Source organism: Molothrus aeneus, chromosome 3, assembly GCF_037042795.1.
Source record: "Molothrus aeneus isolate 106 chromosome 3, BPBGC_Maene_1.0, whole genome shotgun sequence".
Lineage (NCBI taxonomy): Eukaryota > Metazoa > Chordata > Aves > Passeriformes > Icteridae > Molothrus > Molothrus aeneus.
The window spans coordinates 32,540,477-32,557,582 of NC_089648.1; the positions used below are offsets into that span (position 1 = coordinate 32,540,477).

At 39.1% G+C, this 17,106-nt stretch overlaps 1 protein-coding gene across 2 annotated transcripts; it reads left to right on the forward strand.

Moving 5' to 3' along the window:
- The first annotated feature begins 1,863 nt into the window (after positions 1-1,863).
- On the forward strand, positions 1,864-16,607 carry SLC30A6 (solute carrier family 30 member 6). Of its 2 annotated transcripts, none has more exons than XM_066546631.1 (14): positions 1,864-1,923; positions 4,376-4,462; positions 5,083-5,167; positions 6,224-6,266; positions 8,276-8,341; positions 8,740-8,820; positions 10,043-10,078; positions 10,878-10,972; positions 11,728-11,776; positions 13,552-13,671; positions 13,970-14,072; positions 14,385-14,432; positions 14,998-15,066; positions 16,084-16,607. In XM_066546631.1, exons 1-14 carry the CDS (start codon positions 1,921-1,923, stop codon positions 16,579-16,581), a joined length of 1,383 nt encoding a protein of 460 aa, XP_066402728.1. In that variant the 5' UTR covers positions 1,864-1,920; the 3' UTR covers positions 16,582-16,607. The 2 variants fall into 2 exon arrangements, with proteins under 2 accessions (XP_066402728.1, XP_066402729.1); XM_066546632.1 differs by lacking the exon at positions 1,864-1,923 and adding an exon at positions 2,274-2,291.
- Positions 16,608-17,106: the final 499 nt, after the last annotated feature.

Genomic DNA, 17,106 nt, shown 5'->3' on the forward strand with positions numbered 1-17,106 from the left:
AAAAAGCCCAATTCTATGTCAATAATGAAGGAACCAAACAACTTTGTGGAGCAAATTATACAGTGGTTCATCAGAGTTCTGATTTCCTCATTAAATTTGAATGGAGGCAGCAGCTGCAGTTTGAATTTCTTGCCTGTCATCCAGATTCTATAAAGCACAAATCTATTTTCTGCAAATAGTTTCTAAAACTTCTTTCATACACTGGAAAAAAAAAGCTTACTGATTACAGCCAAGAGCTTAGAATGAGGTCTGAGATATTAAATATATCTTAACTACCTGATAAGTCTGATAGTTGTTCTTAATTAATGATACTTCTAAGGACCACATATACTCAAAATCTAGAAAGTAAAAATTATTTTATCTTTTTTATCAATAATAAAATCACATGTTCTGGAGACAATACACGCAATTGTGAAGCACACTTAACTGTGAAGCAGATTAAAGACTGGCTTGTTCCTGGTTTAATTTGATATATAGGCCTATCTCTCACCCACAGTCAGGTAAGTATTTTGGTAGGTTTTACAGGTGAGATGCAAATAACATTTTAGACTATTTAAAAGAACAAAAATTAAGGCAGTGTTACAGAAGGTTGTTTCAAGTTTCTTACTAGGCACAATCATCTGTCTTAATAAAATATCTCAATTCAATTTTTATTCCTCTCTTTCTCACTTACTTTGCAAATAATAAAAAATAAAAAATAAAAAATAATAAATAATAAATAATAAATAATAAATAATAAATAAGCTGTTTTGTGAATAAATCTTTAAGTACATTCAATCCCGTGCAGGTACTTTGCAACACAATTTTTCTTAAGAGCTCTCTGAACTTCCACGATGACTTCTGTTCTGGATTTCCTTGTACATTCCATGCAAAGCGGTGCTGCCCTACCCATTCCTTCTGACAGGAACTTCTGGGCACGGTGAAGCCATCTGCTGGCCACCCAGCCCGGGGATCGCTGTCCCCTTGTGTCCCGGCGTTCCAGAGCCTCGGTAGCGGTAGTCAGTGGCAGAATCCTCTCTCACATGGACAGCAGCTGCCTCTGGGATGGGGCTGGGCTGCGTGCGGATCCCTGCTCTGCACTGCCATGCTTCCAATGTTCATCATATTCAGAGAATCGGGAGCACTTCTGAGGATCTCAGCACACAACAAAGTGACTAAGTTTTCAACATAACTCCTGTAGTTTGGAGAGCTGCTGTCCTTTGGGGGTTTTGCTGTGGAAAAGAAATGCCTTTTGCAGGCTGTGTCCTGAGGGCCCTTGACGCCGGGTACCGCGGCTGGCAGTGGGGACGGAGGAATGCTCGTACTGGGAAGCAAACCCATCCTTGTGGAATTGCTGTCGTGGAGTATCGTGACAGACTATGACAGGCCTAGGACTACGACATCCTTAAGCTGTGCCATGGGAGGTTTAGGTTGAATACTAGGAGGAATTTCTTCACAGAAAAGGTGGTTAGATATTGGAATGGCTGCCCGGGAAATGGAGTCACCATCCCTGGAGGCGTTTAAAGGAAAGACTGAACGTAGCACCCAGTGCTAGGAGTAGTTGACATGGTGGTGTTTGGTCACAGGCTGGGCTGTGATGATCATAGGTCTGTGATGGTACCACCCGTGGGAGCGCTTTCCTTGGCTCTCGCAGGCAGTGGGCAGATGAACGGCAGAAGTGCGGGGAGGCGGCAGACAGGACCTTCGTGTCCCAAGGCGGGCCTCCACCTCAGCGGGGAGGAGCGAAGGAAGAGCGGCCCGGGCCCCACATCCCGCGGGATCGGCACCGGGATCGCGACGGAGCCGCAGCCGCACCCGGCTCCCGGCGGGCGCCGCTTCCGCCACGTGTCCCGCCGGGCCCGCTGGTTGCCGCGGCGACGGGAACCTCTCCCGCCCCTTCCGGCCTCGCATGGCGCCGTCTCTTCCGCTGCGGGGAGTAATATGGTGAGTGGCCCCTGCTGGGGGCAAGGAGGGAAGGGGAAGGAAAGTCGTGCGTGGAACACGGCGTGCAGAGGCTGCTGGAAGCGCCCTCTCCCTCGCCGGGGCGGCGACGCCGCGGGGCGTCTGGGCAGGCGCGGCCCGGAGCGGGCCCGGGGGCAGCGCGGGTGTCGCTGCCCGTGCGGTGTTTGCTCCCCGGGGCTCTCCGCCCGCCCCTCGGGCGCCGGCACCGCGGGCAGGGCCTGGCCGGGTGCCGGGGCCGTGGGGGCTCCTGTGCCGGAGCTGCCTCTGGAACACCGGGCTGCGGTGTGAGCCTCGGAGTTCTCCTTCAGGGCACGTCGGTCAGGGAGCTGGACTCGCCGCAGGACAAACAGGTTATAGTGCGCTTGCTCCTCGGTGTCGGGGCTGTCACTCTGTGGCTCGCTTCTCTATGACGAAAACCCGATCTTTTGGGCACGACCGCCGCGTGTGCGCGTTCGCTGGGTGTCGAAATGTTCCCTTGTCGTGCTGAGCCCCGCTGGAGTGACATGGGTATCCCTGACAGGTGCTGTCACCTGTTGGGGCAGACAGCGCCGCTGGCTGCAGGAACACGCCTTGTGGAGCTCTTCTGGCACCTCAGGGGCTCGCTGGGGTGTGGGGCAGCCGCCCTGCCCAGCACCGAGCTCTGGGCAGAACTGTGGGATCGAGGGATGCCTTCATGCTGAGGTACAACACGTGCTGAGCTGGAGCTTGTCCCGGGTGGGCTCGGGCCTGCCTGAGTTTGCACGGGTGCCCTGTGGCACAGAGTCCCCTGTGGCACAGAGTACACAGCTCTGAGGCACGGCATCCTTTGTAAACAGGGAGGTGTGGCACCTCGTGGTGCCTTTTCCCCACTGGGAAAGCAGGGGTGTGAAGGTGACAAGGAGGGCTACGGGGATGTGAAGGGTCTGGAGAGGAAGCCGTGTGAGGAGTGGCTGAGGTCACTTGGTCTGTTCAGCCTCAGGAGACTGAGGGGAGACCTCACTGCGGTCACACCTTCCTCACTGCGGGAACAGGAGGGGCAGGCACTGATCTCTGCTCTGTGGTGCCCAGTGACAGGAGGGAATGACCTGGAGTTGTGTCAGGGAGGTTTAGGTTGGATATCTGGAAAAGGTTCATCACCCAGAGGATGGTTGGGCACTGGAGCAGCTCCCCAGGGAAGTGGTCACAGCACAGCCTGACAGAGCTCAAGAAGTGTTTGAAAAACGCTCTCGGGTACATGGTGTGACTTTTGGGGTGTCCTATGCAGGGCCAGGAGCTGGACTTCTGTGATCTTTGTGGGTCCCCTTCCAACTCAGAATATTCTGTGATTCTTTGTGATTCTGTACTATAGCAGCTGTCATAAGCAGGCTGTCCACTGCATGTTAGAAAAGCTTTCTGAGGTGTTCTGGCATCCTGCATGTGTCTGTTAAGAGTTAAATTATCATATAATGATTTGCTAATAAAGAAAAGAGTAAGTGCCTGTGTTTTGTCCCAGATGAGCTAAACTTGGGATATGTAGTAGTGCTTAAAGTTTAATTCATGGCACACTTGTATTTCTCAGATAATATGAAATGCAGCTGTGTTGACAAAGTGTCTGAAAGTGAATTGAATTAATTTTGGTGAAGAGCCCATTAGTATGTCCTTTTGCCTTCTGCTGGCAGCTAAGGTGTGATAGCTTAAAATCAAGCCTTGTTTAATCTGGCCCCAAATTGGTGCAGACAACAATGGCCTGTCATTACAAGTCCACAAATTTCTGTTGCAAATCAGAAGGGTTTTTCATGTGGAAAGCTTACTTCTTTGTGGGCAGAGCAGAACAGAGGACAACCAGAAGCTTGGACCCTCCAAGGAAAGGGAGACAAGTGTCATGGCAGATGAATTTCTCTGGTGGTCTGCTCCCTGTCACACTTGCAGGAGAGCCATGTAGCAGCCCTGTAGGTTAAGTCACAGCCAGGATTGTTGGTATGTTTCATTTTGTTACTGGCTTTGTGTTCACCACATCACCAGCATTATTTTTACTTCTGTGGTGGGTTCTCCTTTATAGATCTATAAACAATATTTTCCTGTTTAATAAATCCATTGCCTTTGGGTGGGAAGCGTGCTTTGATGAAGAAAAATATTTGTGTTTTAAAACTGTCTTGTAGTAGTTTCATGTAAATAAAAGTTAAAACCCACTCTTTAAGTGATACTTTAGTGTCTCTTCCAGTAAAACTGAGTTCTGGATTATGTCTAAATGAAGCTTGATTCTAAGTAATTTGTCATTTTCTAATATAATAAACCATGTGAAATGGTTACCAAAATATTGAGTTTAAAGTTTGTGATATTTCTGATTAACAAAAAGTTCACCTGAGTCTTTCATATAATTGTGAAAATAGTTCATAAATGAAGGTTTCCTTTTTGCTAATTTAAATAATGCTGTAAGTAAAGTTTTTAATTAAACTGTTGGGTTTTTTTTTTTAAGGGGACAATACATCTGTTCCGCAAATCACAGAGATCATTGGTTGGAAAGTTAACACATGAATTTAGGTTGGTTGCAGCAGACAGAAGGGTAAGTATTGCTTAAAAAAATCATAATTATAATAAAAATACATTAGCTGTAGTAAGTTAAAATACACTATTAAGTATATTATGAAATTTTTTCTTTGAATTTTTCTAGCTGTGCTTAAAAAATAATCTTTGAAGTTGTATTGCTTCTGTGCGTTGTCCCTGTGAACTAGTGTTCTCCAGAACTTACGTATTTAAATCTGATGGGTTCACTGGAACTGTAAACTGAGTGTGTTCAGATGTTTTTGGGACCAAAATTTCAGCACAAATGAAGGAACCCACTAATATCAAGTTGCATGAGTTGGTATTCAAAAATCATTACAACACACAGATGCTGTGTGCTGTAATGAAATGCGAATATTATAGATGGGTGGGGCTTTTTTTAGACCAAAAAGGTATTTTAAGTATGGTGGCATTTATAAATGAGTTTTAAAATAATCTGTAAAGTTTAAAATAGACTAAGGGCTTGCTGTTCTGAAATGAGTGGTGAATTTTTGGGAGGGAGGAGAAGCCAGTTCTGTTTGTATGACCAGGTACTGCAATATTGTTTTTTAAGACCAGATAGATATATATCTGTCCTGTAAATTTTGGAAGGTGTAATTCCATATTTATTCCCATCAACAGTCCTGGAAGATTTTGCTGTTTGGTGCTATCAATTTAACATGCATTGGCTTCCTGCTCATGTGGTGCAGCTCTACAAACAGCATAGGTAGGTGGCTCTCGTGTACTGAAACTACAACAAACTACTATGTGTTTCCTAGCTTGTGGAGTTCCAGCTGACTGAAAAAGCCAAATCCAGTACTTAATGGAGTTAGAGGTTTGCACAGCCAGGTTCAGAAGGTGCTTCCTTTTGATTTGCCACAGTCAGCTTAGAAGCATTTTTCACAGACAAGTTTGGATGGGTGGAAGTCCTTCAAAGTTTGCACAGTTTTTCAGTCCTGCTGGTCATTTGCTTTCTGTAGTAGCTTCTTCATCTTTAAGACTGAAAACAAGTAGGCTTTTGAGTTACTAGTCCTCAAACCTGTTCCGTGTATAAGTAGCACCAGTGATGTGCAGAGACCCTCACTTGCAGTTGAATGAGGATGTTTGTAGTGTGGAAAAGGCTTAAGACTTCTTTGCTTCCAAGGAATGCTCAGCAGTAGCCAAAACACTGGAGTGTTTCCAACACCTCTGTAGCTGCTGCTGCAAAGCACAGCACTGTGAGGGCTGCTGTGGGGAAATGAGCTCCAGATCAGCCAGACCCAATGCAGTTTTGTGTGCCTTCTGCTTTTGGGTGGGGGCTTCAATGTGCTTCCCATCACCTGCACTGAGAATAAAATGCTGGTTTAGTTTTTAATTTTTGGTGTGGGTTTTCTTGCAGTTTCAAGATTGGCTAGAGGTGCAAAACAAGTAAAATAGTCAGTTCAACCTACTTTTCACTGCAATAACACACATAAGAGATCTCTTACTTTGGGAAGTGATGTGTTTCTGGAAGATCTCCTGACTTTCCAGTACCTAAATTCCTTGTCACAACTTAGTCACAAATGTGATAACTGTTGTATCTGGGCTTTATTATATGGTTTAGTTGAATTAGGATTGCCATAATGAGCCTGCTTATGACATTATATATATTGGTGTCTTTAGAATAACAGAGACTTGTTCTGTCAGCAGAGGCAGTTAATGTAGGTAGAAGACTGGAAAGAGCTGCACAAAAAGGACTTAGAATACAAGTGTTTTTGCATTGAAAAATTAAGTATTAAATTTTAATATTTACTTTTCTTTACAGCTTTAACTGCTTACACATATTTGACAATCTTTGACCTTTTCAGGTGAGTTTTTTCCCATTTTGTCTTACTGTTCATTTTGTCTGTATATTTCTATACATTTAAAATTTACTTACAGGTTCAAAGACATGTAACTTATTCATCAGTATAGAAACAGTCATTGGTTTAATGAGTATAAAATTGCACACAATAAATAGATTGTATTTGTCTGTTTATTAGATATATTGAGAATGACCATAGCTATATTGAGAATGACTAGTAACTGATCAGTTCAGTCATGGATTTATCTGTGCAGATGTGTGACAACATAATATGGTACAAAACTGTTGTCTGGTTGTTCTCTCAGAACATTTTCCTAATGCCATCGTCACTGATTGTGAAGTAACCCTCAGTTTTAACATCAGGAAACAAGAAGCATGTAATTTTATTTCAAAAATATTTTGCAAGCTAGATACCAAGTATTCTGCACATAAGGTCATTAGATATTTTCAGTATTTTTCTTGTATTCTAAGAAAAGTATATTAAAACAACTTTTAGTTGACAGTTCTGAACACTTTTGCTAATATTGATAATACAGACGTCAAATATATTCAGTTCTTATCTAAGATACAGAATAGTAGCAGTGGTGGAAATAAAATGTAGATATTTAAAAAATATTAGCCTACATTACCTTCCTTGCTGTCTCGCTATGTTATAAAAGGTATAGATCAGCTTTCTGAGTCATACATATATCCATTACCTACTGTAACTTATCTGACTTACAGTTAAACATTCATAAATGACATCAGCAAACATGCAGAAACAAAAATAACTTGTTGGGATAGGCACAAAAAAAATTGATCTGTGACTGCATTAGCATTAAGATTTAACTCTAATGAATCTTGTCTTTTAAAATTTTGTATCTACTGAATTTTTGTCATCTAGCTCAAAATACCCTTTTCACCTTGGGGAAACTGGGGAAAGTGTTGATACTGTACTTCCCATTCTTGTATGGAATTCTTTTTTCTTTTAGTTTTAGAAGAAGGTGGAACAACCCCAGGCACTCCTTTCTTAGGTTAATTAGGGATTGGACTAGAAGATTATTCTAACTCACAGCAATCTCTTCCACAAATTTTGATTTGCTGTAAGGGAGAACAATGCTCAGTAATTCTGCTGCAAAAATCAATTTCTGATTATTTTCTTTTTGTCATTGCCTGGTGGCATATAATAGTCTCACTGAGAATATGAGTTTATGGCTTTGTATATGAACAGTATTACTTCCTTTTTACTTTTACTTTTTATTCTACACAGCTGAGGATTAAGTTGTGAGGATGTGATTGGTCATCAGTTGTAGGGATGAGTTCTTGATCCAGTCTGATTTAACATTGTTATTAATTACAAAAGGACTGCATGAAAACACAGATGGCACTGAATCTTTGTGGATTCCAGTTGAAAAAATTGTTCAATAGAGGAAAAATAGGCAGAGAAAACTACACTCATCCTTGAAACATTCTGACTACTACCATGGAGATTCCAAAATAATTGGAATTCTAGATGTTTAGTATGAGAGAAAAATTTGGACAGAAGGTTGCAAGAGAGACCTGTGGCTGTCAGTGAATGGCCAGCTAGATTAGAGCTCGTGTAGGTGAATGCAGCCAAAGAAAGTTCATCTGTTTTGGCCATATGCATAGAGAAATTACACTGTGGAAAAGAAAGGCAATACTTCCTGTGGCCTGAGACTTACTCTAGAGTACCAAATCTAATTCATGGTGTAGCTCTAAAAGAAGACTTTAATGGAGAGATTTCTTGGCTTTTTCTTTCACTCTTCTGTCTTGCTTATCAGCTTCCTTCTCATTTAAGCATCTTTTCTCAGGTTACAGCATTTCTAGGCAAGTTCAGGAAGCACATGAGGAGCATTTAGAACATCACTGGGACAGTGATGGAGGTTGAGGTCAAGACAAGATGTGGCTGTATTTGTATGTTGAGTTCTGGTGGCTCAAGTGTGTATTTGTAAATTATGCAGTTTATAAAGGCTGTTGTTATTTATCACAGTCTAATTCTCTCCCTTTTTTCAGTTTGGTAACATGTCTAATAAGCTACTGGGTAATGATGAAGAAACCCAGCCCAATCTATTCATTTGGGTAAGTACTAATAACAAGATGTAGTGTTTGAGAATAGAGCATTTCATACATTGCTCACTGTCATTGCCTGGATCCCTGAACAGCCATCAGTAATACTCTGTGTGTGAAAGAGCCTAAAAGAGAGGAGGGCCAAGACTAACTGTAAAAAACAATTAGAGAGTAGGGGATGGACAGGAAGAAGAATTAAGAAATGCTTAATTTTAAGGTGTCTCTGATGAGTGGAGTGTTAAAAGAGACTGAAAATAATGACTATTCCATAAAACTTTCAGTTTCTTCCCATTGGTCTGTTGAATGAATTGGAAAAAGTAGGTGTATCCTGCTGGTTCTTGCACAGAAAATATTCTATTGGATGCATTGTTCAATGTTCAGTGTTTCTAAACTTAATTCTCAAATTTCAGGTTTGAAAGGTTTGAAGTTCTAGCTGTATTTGCATCTACAGTTCTGGCACAGCTTGGAGCTCTTTTTATACTGAAAGAAAGGTAGGGTTATGTACTGTTTTCTTTAATTTTATAACATATGAAGATATAGTCCAGATCAACTAAAAGCACGTGTATTCTATGAGTGCTGTATTTAAAGAGATACTTTAGAAAAAACTTAAAAGATATTAAAAAAATATTGCTAAACCTTACCGCTTGCTTACATTTACTACACTACATGTAGGCTTTAGATATAAAGATGGGAATTGATAAATGTTCTTAAAAAGCTCTCTAGGGAAATTTTAATGGTTTTAAGAATACTTTTTCCAAAAGGTTGAATAATTAATTTAATGCATTTTCTTATGCATCTTGACTTTTGTAAGCTCATTAACAAATAAAAGTCTTTTGTTTTTACTTCTGTTCATTTTTGAAGTCAAAGCAGCTTCATAATATATCAAGGAGCTGAATGTTTGAAGCATCAACTTCTTCACTCCCTCTAAGTTTGCTGATGTATTTATTTGCCATACCATGTATGCTTGGGAGCATTTGTATTTCAGGAGGTTAGCCTAAAACATTACTCTTGTTTTTAAAGATGAAGAGGCTTTTGTTAACATCTGGAATTTAAAACTGCAACAATATTCCTTCCCTTATTTTATTCAAGTGCTCTATTTTCTGTGTAAAGGGCTGTATTAACAACTTAGCAACTTTATACTAAAAGGTCAATGTATTGAAGTGGCAGTCCACTGGAATGAATCACCCTTTGTCAAAACTTCCAAGTTTTCCAACATCAATTTTCGGAAATTCCACAAACTTAGTAGGTTTTTCTGTTATAGCTGAAGCTCATTTGTTAACTCACTGGTGTGCGAAAAAAGATCTGTACCTCCACCCCAGTATTCAATGCCTACTTTATTTGACCTTGCTTAGTGTGAGGCTGTAAGTCAGGAATTTAGTTTGTTGTAGTCACCAACACTGGTGGTGGTGCCAGTAGCAATATTTTTTTGCATGTTCATTTACAAGCATATTTTTATCATATAGGCAGCATTCATGGTAGCTGGCACAGTTTGGAAATATTTGGGAAGTCTAAATAACATCTGCTTTGATTCAGTGTTAAATGCTTTCTTTGCTTATAAAAGTTGCTGTGTTTATTTGAGCAATCCATTTTTTGCAGTACTTCATCAGTTTTTGTTTATGAATGGTGGCTAATGCTAAGGAACTGTAAAAACATGCTTCAGGTATCAAGACTTTACTGTATGAATATAACTCAGATTTTCAATTGTTCTTGTAGTGCGGAGCGGTTTCTGGAACAGCCTGAGATACACACGTAAGAAATTATTTTGGCATGTAAAATGTGTTGTTGTCCTTTTATGTTTCTAATTCATATCTGGCATATATTAGTTATGGAAGTACTTTCAGTACCAAATTGCTTTCGGTGCATTAGCATTTGTTTCAAACCATGTGCAGGCTATACTGCAAACAGTTCTTTTCAAGGTACAATTGAAATTTAATGCTCATGTTCTCTCAAATAGTGATCTAACTACACAGTGCTGCTTTTCCTAGTTCCTTTTTTTTTTCTTGTGGCCTATTGGAAGGCCTGGTATCTGGGGGGGAAGGATGCTGTGGTCACCAGGGAACTGAAGGTTTCAGAGGGTTCAGACTGTAAAGACCAAGGGAAGAGGAAAAGAAAGTGTTATGGGGCAAAGGAAGGGGATGTGGGATGTATGTTGAAGGAGTTCTAGAAGAGGCTGGGGGTATATGGCATAATTCCATAGAAAGCTAAGCTTCTTAGCTGTGCTGCTGAGGGGACAATGTGTTTTTATCTTCAAAGGGCAAATATATATATATATGTGTGTGTGTGTGTGCAAATATGCAATTGGTTAAGAGCTGTTACTCAACATTATGAGCGTTGTGTGATAACAATAAAGTACGAAGTTCAGTGATCTGGTATAACCCTTACAATGATTATACACTGCTGGTTACTAAATATTACACTAGTTTATCCTGCTGGTTTTCAGCCTCAGTGAACACCAAGGAAAATATTTTGATACTGTTATTGGTAGTTACAGCTTGATGGCACGTTCTGTGATGATGGGAAATTAAGACACCTTTTTTCCCCTCCCTAGGGGACGACTGCTGGTTGGTACTTTCGTGGCTCTCTTTTTCAACTTATTTACAATGCTTTCCATTAAGAATAAGCCTTTTGCTTATGTCTCTGAAGGTATGTGATAAATTAGACTGTAACAAGAATTGAGAAAAAAATGTTAATGTTCCTATTTTTATCAAGGTATAACTTGTCTGGTAACTTCCTTAATTAGTGGTTGTATATTATTGTTACCTCTGTTAATGTAACTTTGTGCAGTAGAATTGCCATCTGATTTTCAACTCCACTTTGGTTATAAGACTCTGAGTAGTCTGAGGTAATTAATATGATATTATTTTAATGCTGCAGTGTCCTTTATTTTCAATTTTTTGAATGCAACCAGTGAAGGTCATGTGACAAATACCAGAACTTTCAACACATTTTATTGATGTATGAATGGATTAAAATATAAGTTAATGCAATAGTTCTTTTTTCCTTTTCATTGGTAAATGAAAAGCTCTTTTACCTTTTTCATTGTGAAGTAGGTTTGCAGTCATTCCTGCAATTGTAAATTGTTCTGTTGTAATTGTCCGTAGTTATATAATATAGTGTAAAATAGATATTTATAAAAGATAATGGTTATAGCCTGCAATTATATTTGTACTTAATCAGTTCAGATTATTATGAGAGCTGGATGTTATACTTGCTGCCTGGAAAAGACAGACTTGGGTCATTTTTCAAGTGCCAGGGTATCTGTTGAGATATATTTACTCATTCACACTGTATTTATTGAATTCTTCCCTTAAAATAAAACTTGTGTGTACTTTAAAATGTAGTAACTTTAAAGTGGTACTTAAAATTGTGGTAACTTTATTACCTTTTTTCTTTTGCAGCTGCCAGCACAAGTTGGCTTCAGGAACATGTTGCAGATCTTAGTAGAAGGTGAAGCTTTATATTGTTTTCAAAATCATTAGCTTTATATTGTTTTCAAAATCATTAGCTTCTGGAAGGCAGTGTTGGTTTTGTGTGTATAATAATGTTTTGGAGGGATATTGAGGCATAAACTTGTATTAGAGCTTTTAAAATGGCTTTACCTACTGCAGGTCTCATGTATGAACTCTGGAGCAAACGTTGTTTCCCATATTTCCCAGATAGATCTATTTCTGTTGGATTGATGTTTCTGGGTATCTTTTCTTTTGAATATATATGTTCAGTACATTGTATGTGATTCTCTTTGGGTGAGAATAGGAAAACTAGCATTATCCTGTACATATTTGAACTGCATTTCACAACATGCATTACCAAGTGATATATTTTGTAATAATTTATGTTTATTTACTTTGTGGGCTGGACAATGTTTCAGGTGGTTGAGTTTAAATGTGATGAAACAGGTTACACACTGAACCATAGCTATGGAAACTGCTCACCTGTCCAACAGGAAACTGGAAAGTCTGTGTCTTCCAGGGATATAAGCAGTGTTGTTCATTCATCTTGTCTGTTAACTGTCTTGTTTGTATTGGATATCTGAATGCAAGATAACATTGTTTGCAAATAGTTTTGTCAGATGTCAGGGAAGTTTATTTTAATCCATACATGTTTTATCCAACTATCTGTCAGGATCAAAAGAAAAATGTTAAACCAAGTTGTAAAACATGTTAAGTATGCTTCAAAACCCATCTGTTTCTGCATCTCGTGATCTTTTTTACAGTTAAGGAGAGCAGAGAATGCTGACTTGGTAACAGAAGAATTGATTTTATATGGGTATAAGATGTTACATCATCAGAACCAAAATCTGTGAAATATTTTTGGAAGACTAATAATTAGGTTTCCAAGTTTTATTTAAAAAAAAAAAGGTGGATGCCAATCACAGTCAGTTGCACAACTTCCCTCTTATCAGTGTAGAAGTTTTAAGGGAAAGGACACTGATGGATAACTTGGAGTCCCAGATCAAGAGTAGTATAGTTAAGCCAAGATGAGTAAAACCCCATTGAATTAGTATGTATACAGCTATTTCAGATGTGTTATGTGAAGCAGTGCTGATTAAAAAATATCTGCACCTGTATATAATTATGTTAATGAAAATTCTCAGGGAAGCAGGCCAGCACATGATGTCTAAACATAGGTTGATTTTAACCATAGCAACAAAATATTTCATGTTGTCTTTGCCTTGAAATTTTCCAGGACATGACATGCACTTACATTCGCTGGGAAGTACAGAAACTCCTTTCTCTCTTCATATTCTCATTGAGAGGAAATAGCCATAAATAAATAATTTTCCCAGCATTCCCTCATGCATTTTTTTGGTCTCCTCTTATTCAACTAGCTGGTCTTCTTCCTCTTTTCAGACTCCATGAATTAGTTAGCTTTGACTTTTGGACACTTTGGCACACCAAGGTGGCAGATGTATTGAAGACAGGTGATACACAAATCTCTCACTGTGTACATCTCTGTGATACCAGTATTGAACCCACGAAGCACTTGTGTTGCAGACAGCTGATACAGATATATCATAGAATTGTGTTCCCAGAAAAAAACTCTTGATTAATTTCTGCTGACAGCAGCCTTTGAGCAGATTTAGTGGATCCTCTACAGTGCTCATCATGTGCTATGACAGCAAGGTGTGTTAGTAGTCAAATGCTAAATAATGGGTGTAATTTTGGAATTTCAAAGTAGTGATGAAGAGCTGGCTGACAACTGCTTTTTCTGTTTTGTTGCAGTATTTGTGGAATCATCCCAGGACTGAGTAGCATCTTTCTGCCACGGATGAACCCTTTTGTCTTGATTGATATTGCTGGAGCTCTGGCTCTTTGCATTACATACATGCTCATTGAAATCAAGTATGTGCAGTTGTTGTTTTAAAACAGTAGCTCTTTTTGTATCCAGTCCGTGGGAAAATACATTTTTTGCATGAGAGGAATGATCTGATGTAGAGCTGCATTTTGTATGAATGGAATTGCAACTCTGTGAATGCGTCTGTCTGCTGTCCAAGATGAATGAGAGTTGAAATGAGATTAGCATACGTAAAATTTGTATGTGTATATAATTTAAAAGAATGAAAAAAGAATCTAAGTAAGTTGTTCTGCCTCTCAAAAACATAAATACCAGCATTTCTTTAAAATTGCTCTTTCTCCCTAGCAATTATTTTGCTGTGGACACAGCCTCTGCTATAGCAATTGCTTTGATGACATTTGGTACCATGTATCCCATGAGTGTCTACAGTGGGAAAGTACTACTCCAGGTAAGGCAGCCTCACAAATCAACAGGTTTTGTGGTTTTGGTTTTGTTAAATAGCCTCATTTAAAAAAAAAAAAACCAAACAAAAACTCTTGAAATCTGGTTTAAGCTTGCAGATAGGAAGTGTTTCCATGGGAATTTGTGATGTGCTATAAGAATGTTAAAGGTTGTGCAGATATGTATCACAAAGTCATAAGAATTGGATGAAAATGCCATTGTTCTCTTGTGTGGATAGACCAGACTTAAAGACTCTCTTACTTGAACAAGGCCATTTAATCTTTATTTTAACTTATACTTTCTTTTCTTCTTTTTGAAGACAACCCCGCCTCATGTGATTGGCCAGTTAGATAAACTTCTTAGAGAGGTAAGTCAGTATAGTACACAGCACAGTGTGTACAGCTAATAAGCATTCAGGAATGTGAAGAATTCTTCTGACTAGTCCAAGAAGTTTGCTAAAATTATTTTTTAAATATTTTTTTTTAGCTGCATGTAGAAAATATGAATCTTGTTTTCCAAGATGAATAGTGTCTCTTAGGTATCTGGAACAAATCTGTCTAAGTGCAGGCTGTTTTTATTTAAATTTGAGCTACTATTGAAGTGGTTTACAAATGTGAGTTGAAGGAGGAAAAGGAGTACAGGCAGCTGTTGAATTACAGCATATCAAGTGGAGAACATACTTCAGTTTGGCAGCAACAGTTACTTGAAATAGGTTCCTTAAAACTTTTTTGATGGATTTGGACGTTTAAGGGTAGCAAAAGTGCGATAGATAAGCATTGGTGACATTAACAGACATCATCTGTTCTCCGTATGGAACTTTTATTTCACTACTGAAAATTATTTGTTACTCAGTTATGTATAAAAATACATTTCTAAAGGGATTTGAACCTTCTAATTTATTTTCATATTTGTGGATGTTTGTGTAAAATTAGGTTTCAACTTTGGATGGTGTGTTGGAAGTTCGAAATGAGCATTTCTGGACATTAGGTTTTGGCACTTTGGTAAGTTATGCCTTTATTATCTTCCTAGCCTTTGTTGTCAGATACTACTTAAATTTTTTAATCTACATAAAGTAGGATATTTCTTCTGAAATACGAACTATAAAAACATTTGATGGAGTCAGTACTCAGTCCGTATGCTTTATTGCAAAACTTCTCTTCCTCTGTCCTTTACGTTTTTTTAAAGCTTTGTTGTTGATTAATGTTATTAATGTATACTGCAGTTCTGGCTTAACACATACATTTTTGCAACTGTAGAATTTCTTTCATATTTTGGAGTGAAGAAAATGACAAACAATGGAAAAAACATTTTTCAAAGTGGTGTGTTAGTGTAAATTGTCCAGGAAGAGAGAAATAACTGTAACCCTTCAAGCACCAAAGGCCTACAATAGACAGTAGAATCATATGTTTTCAGCATTTCTAAGAGAGAAGGTAGAGCAAAATAATTACAGTTGTGTACCAATAATACTGTAAGCTTAAAGAAATGAAGGGGTGTTTTTTGTGATACAGAATGATCACTCAGAACTTGGTTACTCCTAAGTTGATGCAGTTATTTTGTGACAGCTGGAAAATGAAGACTCTTAGAATATTTCTTCACTGATTTCTTCCAGTATGCTACCCTTCTTAAAACAACTAAAAAGGCATCTCTTCTCTATTTCTGATGTAAAAATAGCTTTTCAGTTTACTGTTCTGCCACTTATGCCTAAATTTGCATTTTGTTCTTTTGAGCCATTTTTCTCCCCCAGTTGTTGCCTTTCCTGCCAACACGTGTCGTAGTGTATAGTTTGGTTCTAAGACTCGCTTTTCCTGAGTGATGATCTTGCTATGTTCATAGGAGAGCAACACATTAGGGAAGATCAGAATGTATCCTGTAATAAGGTTCTTAATTTAGTCAGTAGTTTCCACTGCAAAAGGTCTTTGTGTAATTCTTTGCAGGATGATTTGCCTCTTCTTGAATGCATGTGGGGAATCTTTATTGGAATAACAATTAACAGCCAACTTGTTTTTATCACTTTCTAGGCTGGATCGGTCCATGTCCGAATTCGGAGAGACGCGAATGAGCAAATGGTCCTTGCCCATGTCACTAACAGATTATACACATTGGTCTCTACCTTGACTGTTCAGATTTTCAAAGATGACTGGATCAGACCTACCTTATCATCTGTGCCTATCGCAAACAACATTCTGAACCTTTCGGATCATCACGTTATTCCAATGCCATCTTTGAAAGCTGCTGACAATTTGAACCCTGTTACCTCCACTCCAGCTAAGCCAAGCAGCCCACCACCAGAATTTTCTTTTAACACACCAGGCAAAAATGTGAGTCCAGTCATCCTTCTTAACACCCAGACAAAGCCCTATGGATTGGGCTTTAATCATGGATCTGCACCCTACAGCAGTGTACTCAGTCAAGGACTTGGAATACCAGGAATTGGAGCAGCTCAAGGATTCAGAACTGGTTTTGCAAATGTCCCAGGCAGATATGGGACAAATGCTCGTGGTCAGCCCCGACCATAATAAACACCATTATTTATTATTCTTAAGGGTATTGACTTAATTCTTTTATTACCCAATTTTTATAAACATTTGGAATGTCACATCATTCTGAATGGCTGGGAACAAGTGCATTGTTCATATTCATGAAGTGGTTAAAAAGCAGTTTTTTCCTTCGCATCAGCAGTAGCCTGTGTAATGCCACAGATATTTTGCAGATTTACAATACTTTACAAGTAGTTTTTATAGGGTGTCTATTTCTACTCATCTTTTTTATCCACTTTTCTTCATTTATCCAAGAATGTATTGAGATGCAGCACAACTCCATAAAAGAATAAAATTGTGACCAGGTAGCATTTTTTTTTTTCCTTATGAGAGTTACTGGATGCTGAATAGCTGAGAGAATAGGAAATGGCAGAAATACAAGTCCCAATTTTCAGACATGTTTGATTGTTGTATTAAGCCATGTTTGGGCCAAATCACAATTCGGTTTTGGTTGCAAAAATCCATCAATATTCATGTTGTGGCCATTGTGAAGGCAATCTGGCA

Bases quoted from the DNA above. Each gene is read 5' to 3' on its own strand.
- SLC30A6 (XM_066546631.1), top strand. The intron at 8,821-10,042 runs GTAGGGTTATGT...TTGTTCTTGTAG, and splicing joins CTTTTTATACTGAAAGAAAG to TGCGGAGCGGTTTCTGGAAC. The intron at 11,777-13,551 runs GTGAAGCTTTAT...GTTTTGTTGCAG, and splicing joins GTTGCAGATCTTAGTAGAAG to TATTTGTGGAATCATCCCAG.